This window comes from Bufo gargarizans, chromosome 3 (genome assembly GCF_014858855.1).
Source record: "Bufo gargarizans isolate SCDJY-AF-19 chromosome 3, ASM1485885v1, whole genome shotgun sequence".
NCBI lineage: Eukaryota > Metazoa > Chordata > Amphibia > Anura > Bufonidae > Bufo > Bufo gargarizans.
In genome coordinates, this window is record NC_058082.1 from 375,223,110 (window position 1) to 375,236,443 (window position 13,334).

General features: G+C 42.3%; 1 protein-coding gene across 2 annotated transcripts in view; it reads left to right on the plus strand.

The window, feature by feature from the left end:
• ITPR3 (inositol 1,4,5-trisphosphate receptor type 3) overlaps positions 1-13,334 on the plus strand; it is a 498,562-nt gene that overhangs the window by 345,381 nt on the left and 139,847 nt on the right. For both annotated transcript variants that reach the window (XM_044288135.1, XM_044288136.1), the window contains exon 42: positions 21-221. In XM_044288135.1, coding sequence (XP_044144070.1) covers positions 21-221 — 201 coding nt within the window. The remainder of the gene's footprint in view (positions 1-20; positions 222-13,334) is intronic.

Below are 13,334 nucleotides of genomic sequence, written 5' to 3' on the forward strand. Positions count from 1 at the left end.
CAATTTGTTTTTTCTATCAGAATTTCTTGCGGAATCAGAATAATAAGACCAATTACAACTTAGTATGTGAGACTTTACAGTTCCTGGATATCATGTGTGGAAGCACCACAGGGGGTCTGGGTCTGTTGGGTCTATATATCAATGAAAAAAATGTGGCCCTTATAACCCAGACTTTGGAGACCCTCACAGAATATTGCCAAGGACCGTGTCATGAGAACCAGGTATGTCTATTGTTTTATTATTCATTAAAGGCTATCCACACCTTTGTGTAAAAAAAAATAATAATACACTAATTTATTTTGTGGAGGAAATCATTTCTCCAATTGGTTGTATTTATCTTTCTTTTTTCGTTTTTGTTCTACAACCTGCTGTGCTTCCTATGCACAGCAGGCTGCTCTCAGTGGATTTACAGTGTCTCCACGATGTGTTTTATAGCTCCTAATACACATCCCAGGCGTCTGCACTTTCATTATCAGTCCTGCCAAGTCTATTAGGGCTCGTTCACATGAACGTATTTTGTGTTCCGTATACAGGCCGTTTTCTGCCTTCCGCATAAGGTCCGTATACAGAACCGTTCATTTGAATGGGTCCGCAAAAGATGCGGACAGCATTCTGTGTTCTGCACTCCTTCTGGTATGATTTTCAGTATTTTATTCGCCACTTTTGGATAGAACTTCTATCCAAAAGTGGCGAATAAAATACTGAAAATCATACCAGAAGGAGTGCCGACCTTTTCTTCATATAAAGTATCTGGGGGACACCCACGGATCGTGCACCCACATCGCAGTGCCGCCCGATTTCTATCTTCAAGCATTCTGTGTTCTGTCCGCATCCGTTGCTCTGTCCCGTGGCCCCACAAAAATTGAGTCCTGTCCTATTCTTGTTCGTTTCGCAGACAAGAATAGGCATTTCTATAATGGGCCTCCCGCAAAAAAAAACAGCACGGTCGCGTGAACAAGCTCTTAGGGGCTGTAAAACACATCCCTGGCAGGTGCTAACACAATCGCCAATGCTGTCATTAGCATACACAATGTATGCTAATTACAGAGTTCTGGTCACTCATGTCACCTCACACATAGTGCTATCAAACTAGGGGACCACTCACTGCCCATTGTCCATTATCCCATTGCCACTTGCTCTTTCAGGTATGCTGCCCGAGCCCACGTCGCCACAGGACTGTGCTGTGTGAGCAGCGGAGGATGGACGGCACATGGCTGGGGGTTTGGAATGAGCAGTGACTTGGAGAGACAGGCTGTACTGTATAAGATACTGGCTATGTGAGCAGCTGAGGATGGAATGCACGGAGGGCGGGGGGGTTTGCGAGCAGTGACTTCGAGATATTGGATGAGCAGTGTGAGATACGGGCAGTGCTGGGTGAGATACGGGCTGTGTGAGCAGCGGAGGATGGATGGCACGTCGGAGGGTAAGTGGGATGTGTGCAAGCAATGACTTGAAGATACAGGAGAGGTCAGGCTGTGATGTGAGATCAACCTTCTGTAATAAAGCATACAGTACATGGCAGCCTCCCCTCTCTGCTCTGCCATCTACAGCTGGTTAATTTGGCACTCATATATGCACACACAGTGTCGGTCTGGGGTACCTAGGGCCCACCAGTAAAATTTATTTTGGGGGCCCACCGTATGGACACATTCAAATATAATAAATAATCTAACAAGGTTTTTATATGAACATAGGCTGGTTGAGGAGCTGTACATTGAATATATGTATGTAGCGCAGTAAGTCTACTGTGTTATGTGCCTCTTGTGCAGGGGGTGGGAGACTAGGGGTTCACCTTGCTCAGGGGCCCACCAGAGGATTCCCCTTTGGGCCAGTCCGAGCTTGTGCACACACCACAGATGATGCCAGGATAGTCCAGGGTTGGCATTGGGTATGCGCTTATATGTGCCATAATAAGCACTAGTACATTGCGAGACAGCCATAGAGAGGAGGCTGCCATGTACTGCAAGCTATAGTACAGAATGTTGGCAGAAGTTGGGATGAAAGTTCAAATCGCCCCACCACCACCCTTCCCAATGTTTTATATAAAAATAAACAAACATAAAAAAAGGGCTTCACTATTAAAAATATATAAATATTTTTAACACACTAACAACCCCCCTCTCCTCCCCACTCACACACCCCAAAAAATAGTATTTGGGGCCCGTGCACACGACCGTATGCCCTCTCGAGACATATGGTCCGTGAGTGGGCCACAGCATTATAGGTTACTAAAAATGATTACGGGACAGTAGTCTCGTGGGCAGCCTGACGCACACAGCCACATAGTAAACAATCTTATGAAGTTTTGTTTTTTGTTGGACAATTTGTACTTTCCAACACCATCATAAACATGTAGTGGGAAGTGGGGGGAAAAATTCAAAAGGTGGCGGAATTGGAAAATTTGCCATTTTCATTCTTTTTTTATTTTTTTTTATGATGTTCACTACGCGGTAAAACTGACTTGTGATCTTTATTCTACAGGTCAGTATCAATCTGGCGAAACACATATGTACAGTTTTCTAGAGTTCCGGGTAATCTGCCCAATTCTCAGGCTGTGAAAATGCACCATTAGTGATTACTCTTTCGCTACACACAATCTAGTATATAGGCTGTATTACACAAGAAGGTATTTTGGCCAATGATCAGTAATGAGTGTTCATCTCGCAGTTTAAAGGTCCTATTACACTGTCAGATTAACAGAACAAAGTAGTATTTTGAGTGCTCAACCAAAAAAAATAAAACCAAGAGGGATTATCGTTAATATGATCACTAACAAACGTTTGTAGTGATGCTCATTAGCGATCATCTGGAAGAGAAATACTGCTGCCAATTACCCAAAGAACAGTCATCGGGTAATCGGGATCCTTAGGCATGTTAAAAAATCGTCATTGTTTGCCAGCGGCAGATTGTGCTATCTAATAAGTGCTCCGCTGACGGCAAACAATGAGAATGTATAGGGACGAGCGTTGCATTAGCGATCATTCACCCCTATATTGAGGAGATTACTGTCTCCTCTGCCAGCAAGCAGTCGTATGATGGGAAGGAGCTCTTCCCTCTTGACACAAGTCTGCTACATCTGCCCATGCCACACTCATTCATCAGGTAATTCAAATATTTTAACATGTTAAAAAAATATTCTTTGCAGGCGGCAGATTGTGGTGTCTAATCACGACCTGCTGTCTGAAAATATGTACAGGTCCTTCTAAAAAAATTAGCATATTGTGATAAAGTAGTTTTCTGTAATGTACTGATAAACATTAGACTTTCATATATTTTAGATTCATTATACACCAACTGAAGTAGTTCAAGCCTTTTATTGTTTTAATATTGATGATTTTGTCATGCAACTCATGAAAACCCAAATTTCCTATCTAAAAGAATTAGCATATTTCATCCGACCAATAAAAGAAAAGTGTTTTTAATACAAAAAAAGTCAACCTTCAAATAATTATGTTCAGTTATGCACTTAATACTTGGTCGGGATGACTGCTTCAGAAATGACTGCTTCAATGCTGCGTGGCATGGAGGCAATCAACCTGTGGCACTGCTGAGGTGTTATGGAGGCCCAGGATGCTTCGATAGTGGCCTTAAGCTCATCCAGAGTGTTGGGTCTTGCGTCTCTCAACTTTCTCTTCCCAATATCCCACAGATTCTGTATGGGGTTCAGGTCAGGAGAGTTGGCAGGCCAATTGAGCACAGTAATACCATGGTCAGTAAACCATTTACCAGTGGTTTTGGCACTGTGAGCAGGTGCCAGGTCATGCTGAAAAATGAAATCTTCATCTCCATAAAGCTTTTCAGCAGATGGAAGCATGAAGTGCTCCAAAATCTCCTGATAGCTAGCTGCATTGACCCTGCCCTTGATAAAACACAGTGGACCAACACCAGCAGCTGACATGGCACCCCAGACCATCACTGACTGTGGGTACTTGACACTGGACTTCAGGCATTTTGGCATTTCCCTTTCCCCAGTCTTCCACCAGACTCTGGCACCTTGATTTCCGAATGACATGCAAAATTTGCTTTCATCCGAAAAAAGTACTTTGGACCACTGAGCAACAGTCCAGTGCTGCTTCTCTGTAGCCCAGGTCAGGCGCTTCTGCCGCTGTTTCTGGTTCAAAAGTGGCTTGACCTGGGGAATGCGGCACCTGTAGCCCATTTCCTGCACACGCCTGTACACGGTGGCTCTGGATGTTTCTACTGCAGACTAAGTCCACTGCTTCCGCAGGTCCCCCAAGGTCTAGAATCGGTCCTTCTCCACAATCTTCCTCAGGGTCCGGTCACCTCTTCTCGTTGTGCAGCGTTTTCTGCCACACTTTTTCCTTCCCACAGACTTCCCACTGAGATGCCTTGATACAGCACTCTGGGAACAGCCTATTCGTTCAGAAATTTATTTCTGTGTCTTACCCTCTTGCTTGAGGGTGTCAATGATGGCCTTCTGGACAGCAGTCAGGTTGGCAGTTTTACCCATGATTGCGGTTTTGAGTAATGAACCAGGCTGGGAGTTTTTAAAAGCCTCAGGAATCTTTTGCAGGTGTTTAGAGTTAATTAGTTGATTCAGATGATTAGGTTAATAGCTCGTTTAGAGAACCTTTTCATGATATGCTATTTTTTTGAGATAGGAATTTTGGGTTTTCATGAGCTGTATGCCAAAATCATCAATATTAAAACAACAAAAGGCTTGAACTACTTCAGTTGGTGTGTAATGAATCTAAAATATATGAAAGTCTAATGTTTATCAGTACATTACAGAAAATAATTAACTTTACCTTGGGGTGTCTTCTTTCCAAAATGGGGCCCTAAAGCGTGAGAAGAAGTCTGGAATCCAAATATCTAAAAATGCCCTCCTAAAAGGAATTTGGGCCCCTTTGCGCACCTAGGCTGCAAAAAAGTGTCACACATGTGTATCGCCGTACTCAGGAGAAGTTGGGCAATCAATGTGTTTTGGGGTGTCTTTTTACATATACCCATGCTGGGTGAGAGAAATATCTCTCTAAAATGACAACTTTGTATAAAAAAATGGGAAAAGTTGACTTTTACAGAGATATTTCTCACACACAGTATGGCCATATGTAAAAACCCCAAAAAACATTGGCCTACTTCTCCTGAGTACGGCGAGACCACATGTGTGACACTTTTTTGCAGCCTTGGTGCGCAAAGGGGCCCAAATTCCAAAGAGTATCTTTATGATTTCACAGGGCATTTTTTACGCATTTGGATTCCAGACTTCTTCTCACGTTTTAGGGCCCCTAAAATGCCAGGGCAGTATAAATACCCCACAAGTGACCCCATTTTGGAAAGATATTCTGTGAGGGGTATGGTGAGTTCATGTAAAATTGTATTTTTTGTCACAAGTGAGTGGAATATGAGAATTTATAAGTAAAAAATATATATATATCTTTTTCCGCTAACTTGTGATGAAAAATAAAAACTTCCATGAACTCACTATGCCCATCAGTGAATACCTTAGGGTGTCTACTTTCCGAAATTGGGTCATTTGTGGGGTGTTTCTACTGTCTGGGCATTGTAGAACCTCAGGAAACATGACCGGTGCTCAGAAAGTCAGAGCTGCTTAAAAATGCGGAAATTCACATTTTTGTACCATAGTTTTTAAATGCTATAACTTTTGCGCAAACCAAAAAAACTTCTCTTATTGCATTTTTTTTCTCAAAGATATGTAGAACAATACATTTAGAGAAAAAATAATATAGAAATGTAGTTTTATTAGAAAAATTTTACAGCCGAAATTGACAAATTTCATTTTTTTGCAAAAATTTCGGTCAATTTCGATTAATAACAAAAAAAGTAAAAGTGTCAGCAGCCATGAAATACTACCAAATGAAAGCTCTATTAGTGAGAAGAAAAGGAGGTAAAATTCATTTAGGTGGTAAGTTGCATGACCGAGCAATAAACCGTGAAAGTAGTGTAGTGCAGAATTGTAAAAAGTGGTCTGGTCATTAAGGGGGTTTAAGCTAGGGGAGCTGAGGTGGTTAATAGAACATGCGACTTTTTCGTAAACACGTGTGACTTTTGTAAAGCTGCTTACTGATGGATAAACTGCTACTGTCAAACCACATTTATAATAGTCTTAAAGGCCGATCATAAATCTGACTTAGCCAAAAGTGACTTTAGCCATATGTGAAAGTGGAGTGAGCTGTCAGAGTAATGATAAATCTGGCCCACAGTCTATGATGCTTATACAGGTGTTATTGTGACATCTGGTAGACGCTGAACAAATGTACTTCACCACCTGCCTTTTAAAGGGTGAACACTATGATGCAAATCTGCAGTACATTCCGACATGTGACAAATTAAAAATCCACTCCGCATTCCAGTTGCACAGATTTATTATGAGGTGTGTGAATAAGATTTGTTTACAACTCATCCTCTATCCTGCTACAGTAAAAGGCTGTGGACAGGGGCGTACCTATAAGGAAGGCAGGGGAAGCGGCTGCTTTGGGGCCCAAACTCAGAAGGGGCCCACCCAGGATGAGTATTGTCAGGGCCCCAACAGTATTATAAAATGTCATTACATGCAGTAACACTGTAGAAAACTGACCAAGCGGCTGCCGGGCTTCATCTCAGAGAGAGATCTTGACTAGCCATAAGAGTGGGGGTTGCACGAGAGGAGGGTTTTTTGAGGAAGTTGCTGGGGTGGGGACCCATTCAAAAATTTGCTGTGGGGCCCAGACATTTCTAGTTACTCCACTGGCTGTGGATTTAACACCCACAATACTGCAGTAGAAAATGATCAGCGTGCACGGCCTATGTGAACATACTCTTACAGCGGGAAAAAAAAACCCCCAGCAACAATGCAATACTAATATGCGATGTTAGGAGCTTACCTCATATGGATATATACAGTTTCAAGAAAAAGTATGTGAACCCTTTGGAATTATATGGATTTCTGCACAAATTGGTCATAAAATGTGATCTGATCTTCATCTAAGTCACAACAATAGACAATCACAGTCTGCTTAAACTAATAGCACACAAATAATTAAATGTTACCATGTTTTTATTGAACACACCATGTAAATATTCACAGTGCAGGTTGAAAAAGTATGTGAACCCTTGGGTTTAATAACTGGTTGAACCTCTTTTGGCAGCAATAACTTCCACCAAACGTTTCCTGTAGTTGCAGATCAGTCGTGCACAACGGTCAGGAGTAATTCTTGACCATTCCTCTTTACAGAACTGTTTCAGTTCAGCAATATTCTTGGGATGTCTGGTGTGAATCGCTTTCTTGAGGTCATGCCACATCATCTCAATCGGGTTGAGGTCAGGACTCAATTTCTTCTGTTTAGGCCATTCTGTTGTTGATTTACTTCTATGCTTTGGGTCGTTGTCCTGTTGCAACACCCATCTTCTGTTGAGCCTCAGCTGGTGGACAGATGGCCTTAAGTTCTCCTGCAAAATGTCTTGATAAACTTGGGAATTCATTTTTCCTTCAATGATAGCAATCCGTCCAGGCCCTGACGCAGCCCAGCAGCCCTGAACCATGATGCCCCCACCACCATACTTCACAGTTGGGATGAGGTTTTGATGTTGGTGTGCTGTGCCTCTTTTTCTCCACACATAGTGTTGTGTGTTTCTTCCAAACAACTCAACTTTGGTTTCATCTGTTCTCGGAATATTTTACCAGTACTGCTGTGGAACATCCAGGTGCTCTTGTGCAAACTGTAAAAGTGCAGCAATGTTTTTTTGGGACAGCAGTGGCTTCCTCTATGGTATCCTCCCATGAAATCCATTCTTGTTTAGTGTTTTACGTATCGTAGATTCGCTAACAGGGATGTTAGCATATGCCAGAGACTTTTGTAAGTCTTTAGCTGACACTCTAGGATTCTTCTTAACCTCATTGAGGAGTCTGCGCTGTGCTCTTGCAGTCATCTTTACAGGACGGCCACTCCTAGGGAGAGTAGCAGCAGTGCTGAACCTTCTCCATTTATAGACAATTTGTCTTACCGTGGACTGATTAACAGCAAGGCTTTTGGAGATACTTTTATAACCCTTTCTAGCTTTATGCAAGTCAACAATTCTTAATCTTCTGAGAGCGCTTTTGTGCAAGGCATCATTCACATCAGGAAATGCTTCTTGTGAAAAGCAAACCTAGAATTGGTCTGTGTTTTTTATAGGGCAGGGCAGCTGTAACCAACACCTCCAATCTCATCTCATTGATTGGACTCCAGTTGGCTGACACCTCACTCCAATTAGCTCTTGGAGATGTCATTAGTCTAGGGGTTCACATACTTTTTCCACCTGCACTGTGAATGTTTACATGGTGTGTTCAATAAAAACATGGTAAAATGTAATTTGTGTGTTATTAGATTAAGCAGACTGTGATTGTCTATTGTTGTGACTTAGATGAAGATCAGATTACATTTTATGACCAATTTGTGCAGAAATCCATATAATTCCAAAGGGTTCACATACTTTTTCTTACAACTGTGCATTGTAAGCCTTTATGGTCAGGGTCCTCTCTCTCTTTCTTTACCAGTTTATAACTGATCTTGTTCATGTTATGCTATGGAATAAATGGCACTTTAATAATAAATAATAATGTAACCCTTTCGCTGCCAGGACAATTTTCTCAGTTTTATTTGTACAAATAAAACACAGTAAAAATGATACCCATGCAGAAGGTGATATGGTCCATACCACTTCGGCCTAAATTTACATTCACATATCTTCATAAAATCAATAGAACTTGAAAGAACAAAAATCAGGTTTAAAACTGAGAATTTAAAAAAAGTAGCAATCTGTAAAATACGGGGATTACCGTCCTTTAAAAGTAATGCCACTCCTAAACCTACATATTTCCTGAAGACAACCTGATTGCAGTTGCCTTGACGAATTATTGATAACCGTGTCTACCTTCAAGTAAGGGCTCATGCACACGAACATATTTTTTTTTTTTTGCGGACTGTATGCATAACCATTCATTTCAATGGGCCTGCAAAACAAACGGAAGGTACTCCGTGTGCATTCCATTTCCGTATGTCCGTATTTCTGTTCCGCAAAAAATAGAACATGTCCTATTATTGTCCGCATTACAGGCAAGGATAGGACTGTTCTATTAGGGGCCAACTGTTCCATTCTGCAAAATACGGTATGCACACAGACGTCTTCCATATTTTTTGTGGATCCGTTTTTTGCGGACCGCAAAATACATAGTTTTGTACATGAGCCATAACTTTGTGACAAACAAAATAAAATAAAGCATCAAAACAAACATTTGCATCTAAAAAGTACATCCAAGCAGAGGTTTACACATAAATAGATATAAATAATATATTAAGGTGTGCAAACTCATATGTACCACAGCTGGAACATAGGCCATGTAACATATGATTGTCATCTACATATGTGTTAAAAATGTATACTATACACGTCAAACCCTTTTAGGTTATCAGAATCTACATTTTCTGAGAGTGCAAAACATACTGTGTATAAAAATATAATCTAATACACAAAACCACCTTTATGCAACTTTGCAGAAAAGTGATTATTAGCAAAAATTGGACAAAAAATTTAATCTGCGATTACAATGCATACTCTAGCAGAGTCCTTATGCACACAAAATATAGTCTGAACTCCTCACATCTTGCAGTTTTTTGCATACATATCACACATGTCTACATTCAATGCTTCATGTGTTAAACAAATGCAAAACGTCAGGAATGCATGCAAAAGTTGTTTGGTGTAAGTATTGGAAATTGTACAGGGCTCGACAAATCCCAGGTCGCCATTGAATTTTGTCCTGGCGCCTGGGTATTGGCCCCTGCTTGAAAATAGGCCCAGCACACCAGCAGCCGGGCGCAGACTCTGGAGGACCTTTCATCTGGCAAAAAATGGTGAACTAAGTGTCATGATCTGTACAGCAGCGCCCAGGGATCTCACTGCACTGATATTATCCCTGGGCGCCGCTCCATTCTCCTGCTATGCCCTCCGGTATGTTCTGTCACTTGGTTATAGTAGGAGGAGACTACCCTTGTTCTCCTGGGTGTCATCTTCTCCCAGGCTGTAGCACTGGCCAATCGCAGTGCAGAGCTCACAGCCTGGGAAGTTTTTTTCCTCCCAGGTTGTGAGCTCTGCGCTGCGATTGGCCAGCGCTACAGCCTAGGAGAAAGAGACGCCAAGGAGAACAAGGGCAGTCTCCTCCTACTATAACCAAGTGACCGAACTTACTGGAGCACATAGCAGGAGAATGGAGCAGTAAGTGCAGTGAGATCCCTGGGCGCCGCTGTACATATCATGATACTTAGTTCACAATTTTTTGCCGGATGAAAGGTCCTCTTTAACCACTTCAACCCCGCTAGCTGAAACCCCCTTAATGACCAGGCCACTTTTTACACTTCTGCACTACACTACTTTCACCGTTTATCGCTCGGTCATGCAACTTACCACCCAAATGAATTTTACCTCCTTTTCTTCTTACTAAAAGAGCTTTCATTTGGTGGTATTTCATTGCTGCTGACATTTTTACTTTTTTTGTTATTAATCGAAATTTAACGATTTTTTTGAAAAAATGACATTTTTCACTTTCAGCTGTAAAATTTTGCAAAAAAAAAACGACATCCATATATAAATTTTTCGCTAAATTTATTGTTCTACACGTCTTTGATAAAAAAAAAATGTTTGGGCAAAAAAAAAACAATGGTTTGGGTAAAAGTTATAGCGTTTACAAACTATGGTACAAAAATGTGAATTTCCGCTTTTTGAAGCAGCTCTGACTTTCTGAGCACCTGTCATGTTTCCTGAGGTTCTACAATGCCCAGACAGTAGAACACCCCACAAATGACCCCATTTCGGAAAGTAGACACCCTAAGGTATTCGCTGATGGGCATAGTGAGTTCATAGAACTTTTTATTTTTAGTCACAAGTTAGCGGAAATGATGATTTTTTTTTTTCTTACAAAGTCTCATATTCCACTAACTTGCGACAAAAAATAAAAAATTCTAGGAACTCGCCATGCCCCTCACGGAATACCTTGGGGTGTCTTCTTTCCAAAATGGGGTCACTTGTGGCGTAGTTATACTGCCCTGGCATTCTAGGGGCCCTAATGTGTGAGAAGTACTTTGCAATCAAAATGTGTAAAAAATGGCCTGCGAAAACCGAAAGGTGCACTTTGGAATATGTGCCCCTTTGCCCACCGTGGCTGCAAAAAAGTGTCACACATCTGGTATCGCCGTACTCGGGAGAAGTTGGGGAATGTGTTTTGGGGTGTCATTTTACATATACCTATGCTGGGTGAGAAAAATGTCTTGGTCAAATGCCAACTTTGTATAAAAAAATTGGAAAAGTTGTCTTTTGCCAAATTATTTCTCTCACCCAGCATGGTTATATGTAAAATGACACCCAAAACACATTCCCCAACTTCTCCTGAGTACGGAGATACCAGATGTGTGACACTTTTTTGCAGCCAAGGTGGGCAAAGGGACCCACATTCCAAAGTGCACCTTTCGGATTTCACCGGTCATTTTTTACACATTTTGATTGCAAAGTACTTCTTACACATTTGGGCCCCTAAATTGCCAGGGCAGTATAACTACCCCACAAGTGACCCCATTTTGGAAAGAAGACACCCCAAGGTATTCCGTAAGGGGCACTTTTCCAATTTTTTTATACAAAGTTGGCAATTGACCAAGATATTTATCTCACCCAGCATGGGTATATGTAAAATGACACCCCAAAACACATTCCCCAACTTCTCCTGAGTACGGCGATACCACATGTGTGACACTTTTTTGCAGCCTAGATGCGCAAAGGGGCCCAAATTCCTTTTAGGAGGGCATTTTTAGACATTTGGATCCCAGACTTCTTCACACGCTTTAGGGCCCCTAAAAAGCCAGGGCAGTATAAATACCCCACATGTGACCCCATTTTGGAAAGAAGACACCCCAAGGTATTCAATAAGGGGAATGGCGAGTTCATAGAATTTTTTTTTTGGGCACAAGTTAGCGGAAATTTTTATTTTATTTTTTTCTCACAAAGTCTCCCTTTCCGCTAACTTGGGACAGAAATGTAAATCTTTCATGGACTCAATATGCCCCTCACGGAATACCTTGGGGTGTCTTCTTTCCGAAATACGGTCACTTTTTGACACAAGTTAGTGGAATAATTTCCGCTAATTTGGACCAAAAAAATGTCTGAATGGAGCCTTACAGGTGGGGTGATCAATGACAGGGGGGTGATCAATGACAGAGGGGTGATCACCCATATAGACTCCCTGATCACCCCCGTCATTGATCACCCCCCTGTAAGGCTCCATTCAGACGTCCGTATGATTTTTACGGATCCACTGATACATGGATCGGATCCGCAAAACACATACGGACGTCTGAATGGAGCCTGACAGGGGGGTGATCAATGACAGGGAAGTGATCAGGAAGTCTATATGCGTGATCACCCCCTTGTCATTGATCACCCCCCTGTAAGGCTCCATTCAGACGTCCGTATGCGTTTGTGGATCCGATCCATGTATCAGTGGAACTGTAAAAATCATACGGATGTCTGAATGGAGCCTTACAGGGGGTGATCAATGACAGGGAAGTGATCAGGAAGTCTATATGCGTGATCACCCCCTTGTCATTGATCACCCCCCTGTAAGGCTCCATTCAGACGTCCGTATGCGTTTTGTGGATCCGATCCATGTATCAGTGGATCCGTAAAAATCATACGGACGTCTGAATGGAACCTTACAGGGGGGTGATCAATGACAGGGGGGTGATCAATGACAGGGAAGTGATCAGGAAGTCTATATGCGTGATCACCCCCTTGTCATTGATCACCCCCCTGTAAGGCTCCATTCAGACGTCCGTATGCGTTTGTGGATCCGATCCATGTATCAGTGGAACCGTAAAAAACATATGGACGTCTGAATGGAGCCTTACAGGGGGGTGATCAATGACAGGGAAGTGATCAGGAAGTCTATATGCGTGATCACCCCCTTGTCATTGATCACCCCCCTGTAAGGCTCCATTCAGACGTCCGTATGCGTTTTGCGGATCCGATCCATGTATCCGTGGATCCGTAAAAATGGGTGTAGTGTAGTGTAGTGGTTTGTGGTACTTTAGTGAGCTGCCTGTGTCTTCTGGTGGTCGATCCAAACAAAAGGGACCACCAGAGGACCAGGTAGCAGGTATATTAGACGCTGTTATCAAAACAGGATCTAATATACCTGTTAGGGGTTAAAAAAAATCACATCTCCAGCCTGCCAGCAAGCGATCGCCGCTGGCAGGCTGGAGATCCACTCGCTTACTTTCCGTTCCTGTGACCGCGCGCGCCTGTGTGCGCGCGTTCACAGGAAATCTCGGCTATCGCGAGATGACGCT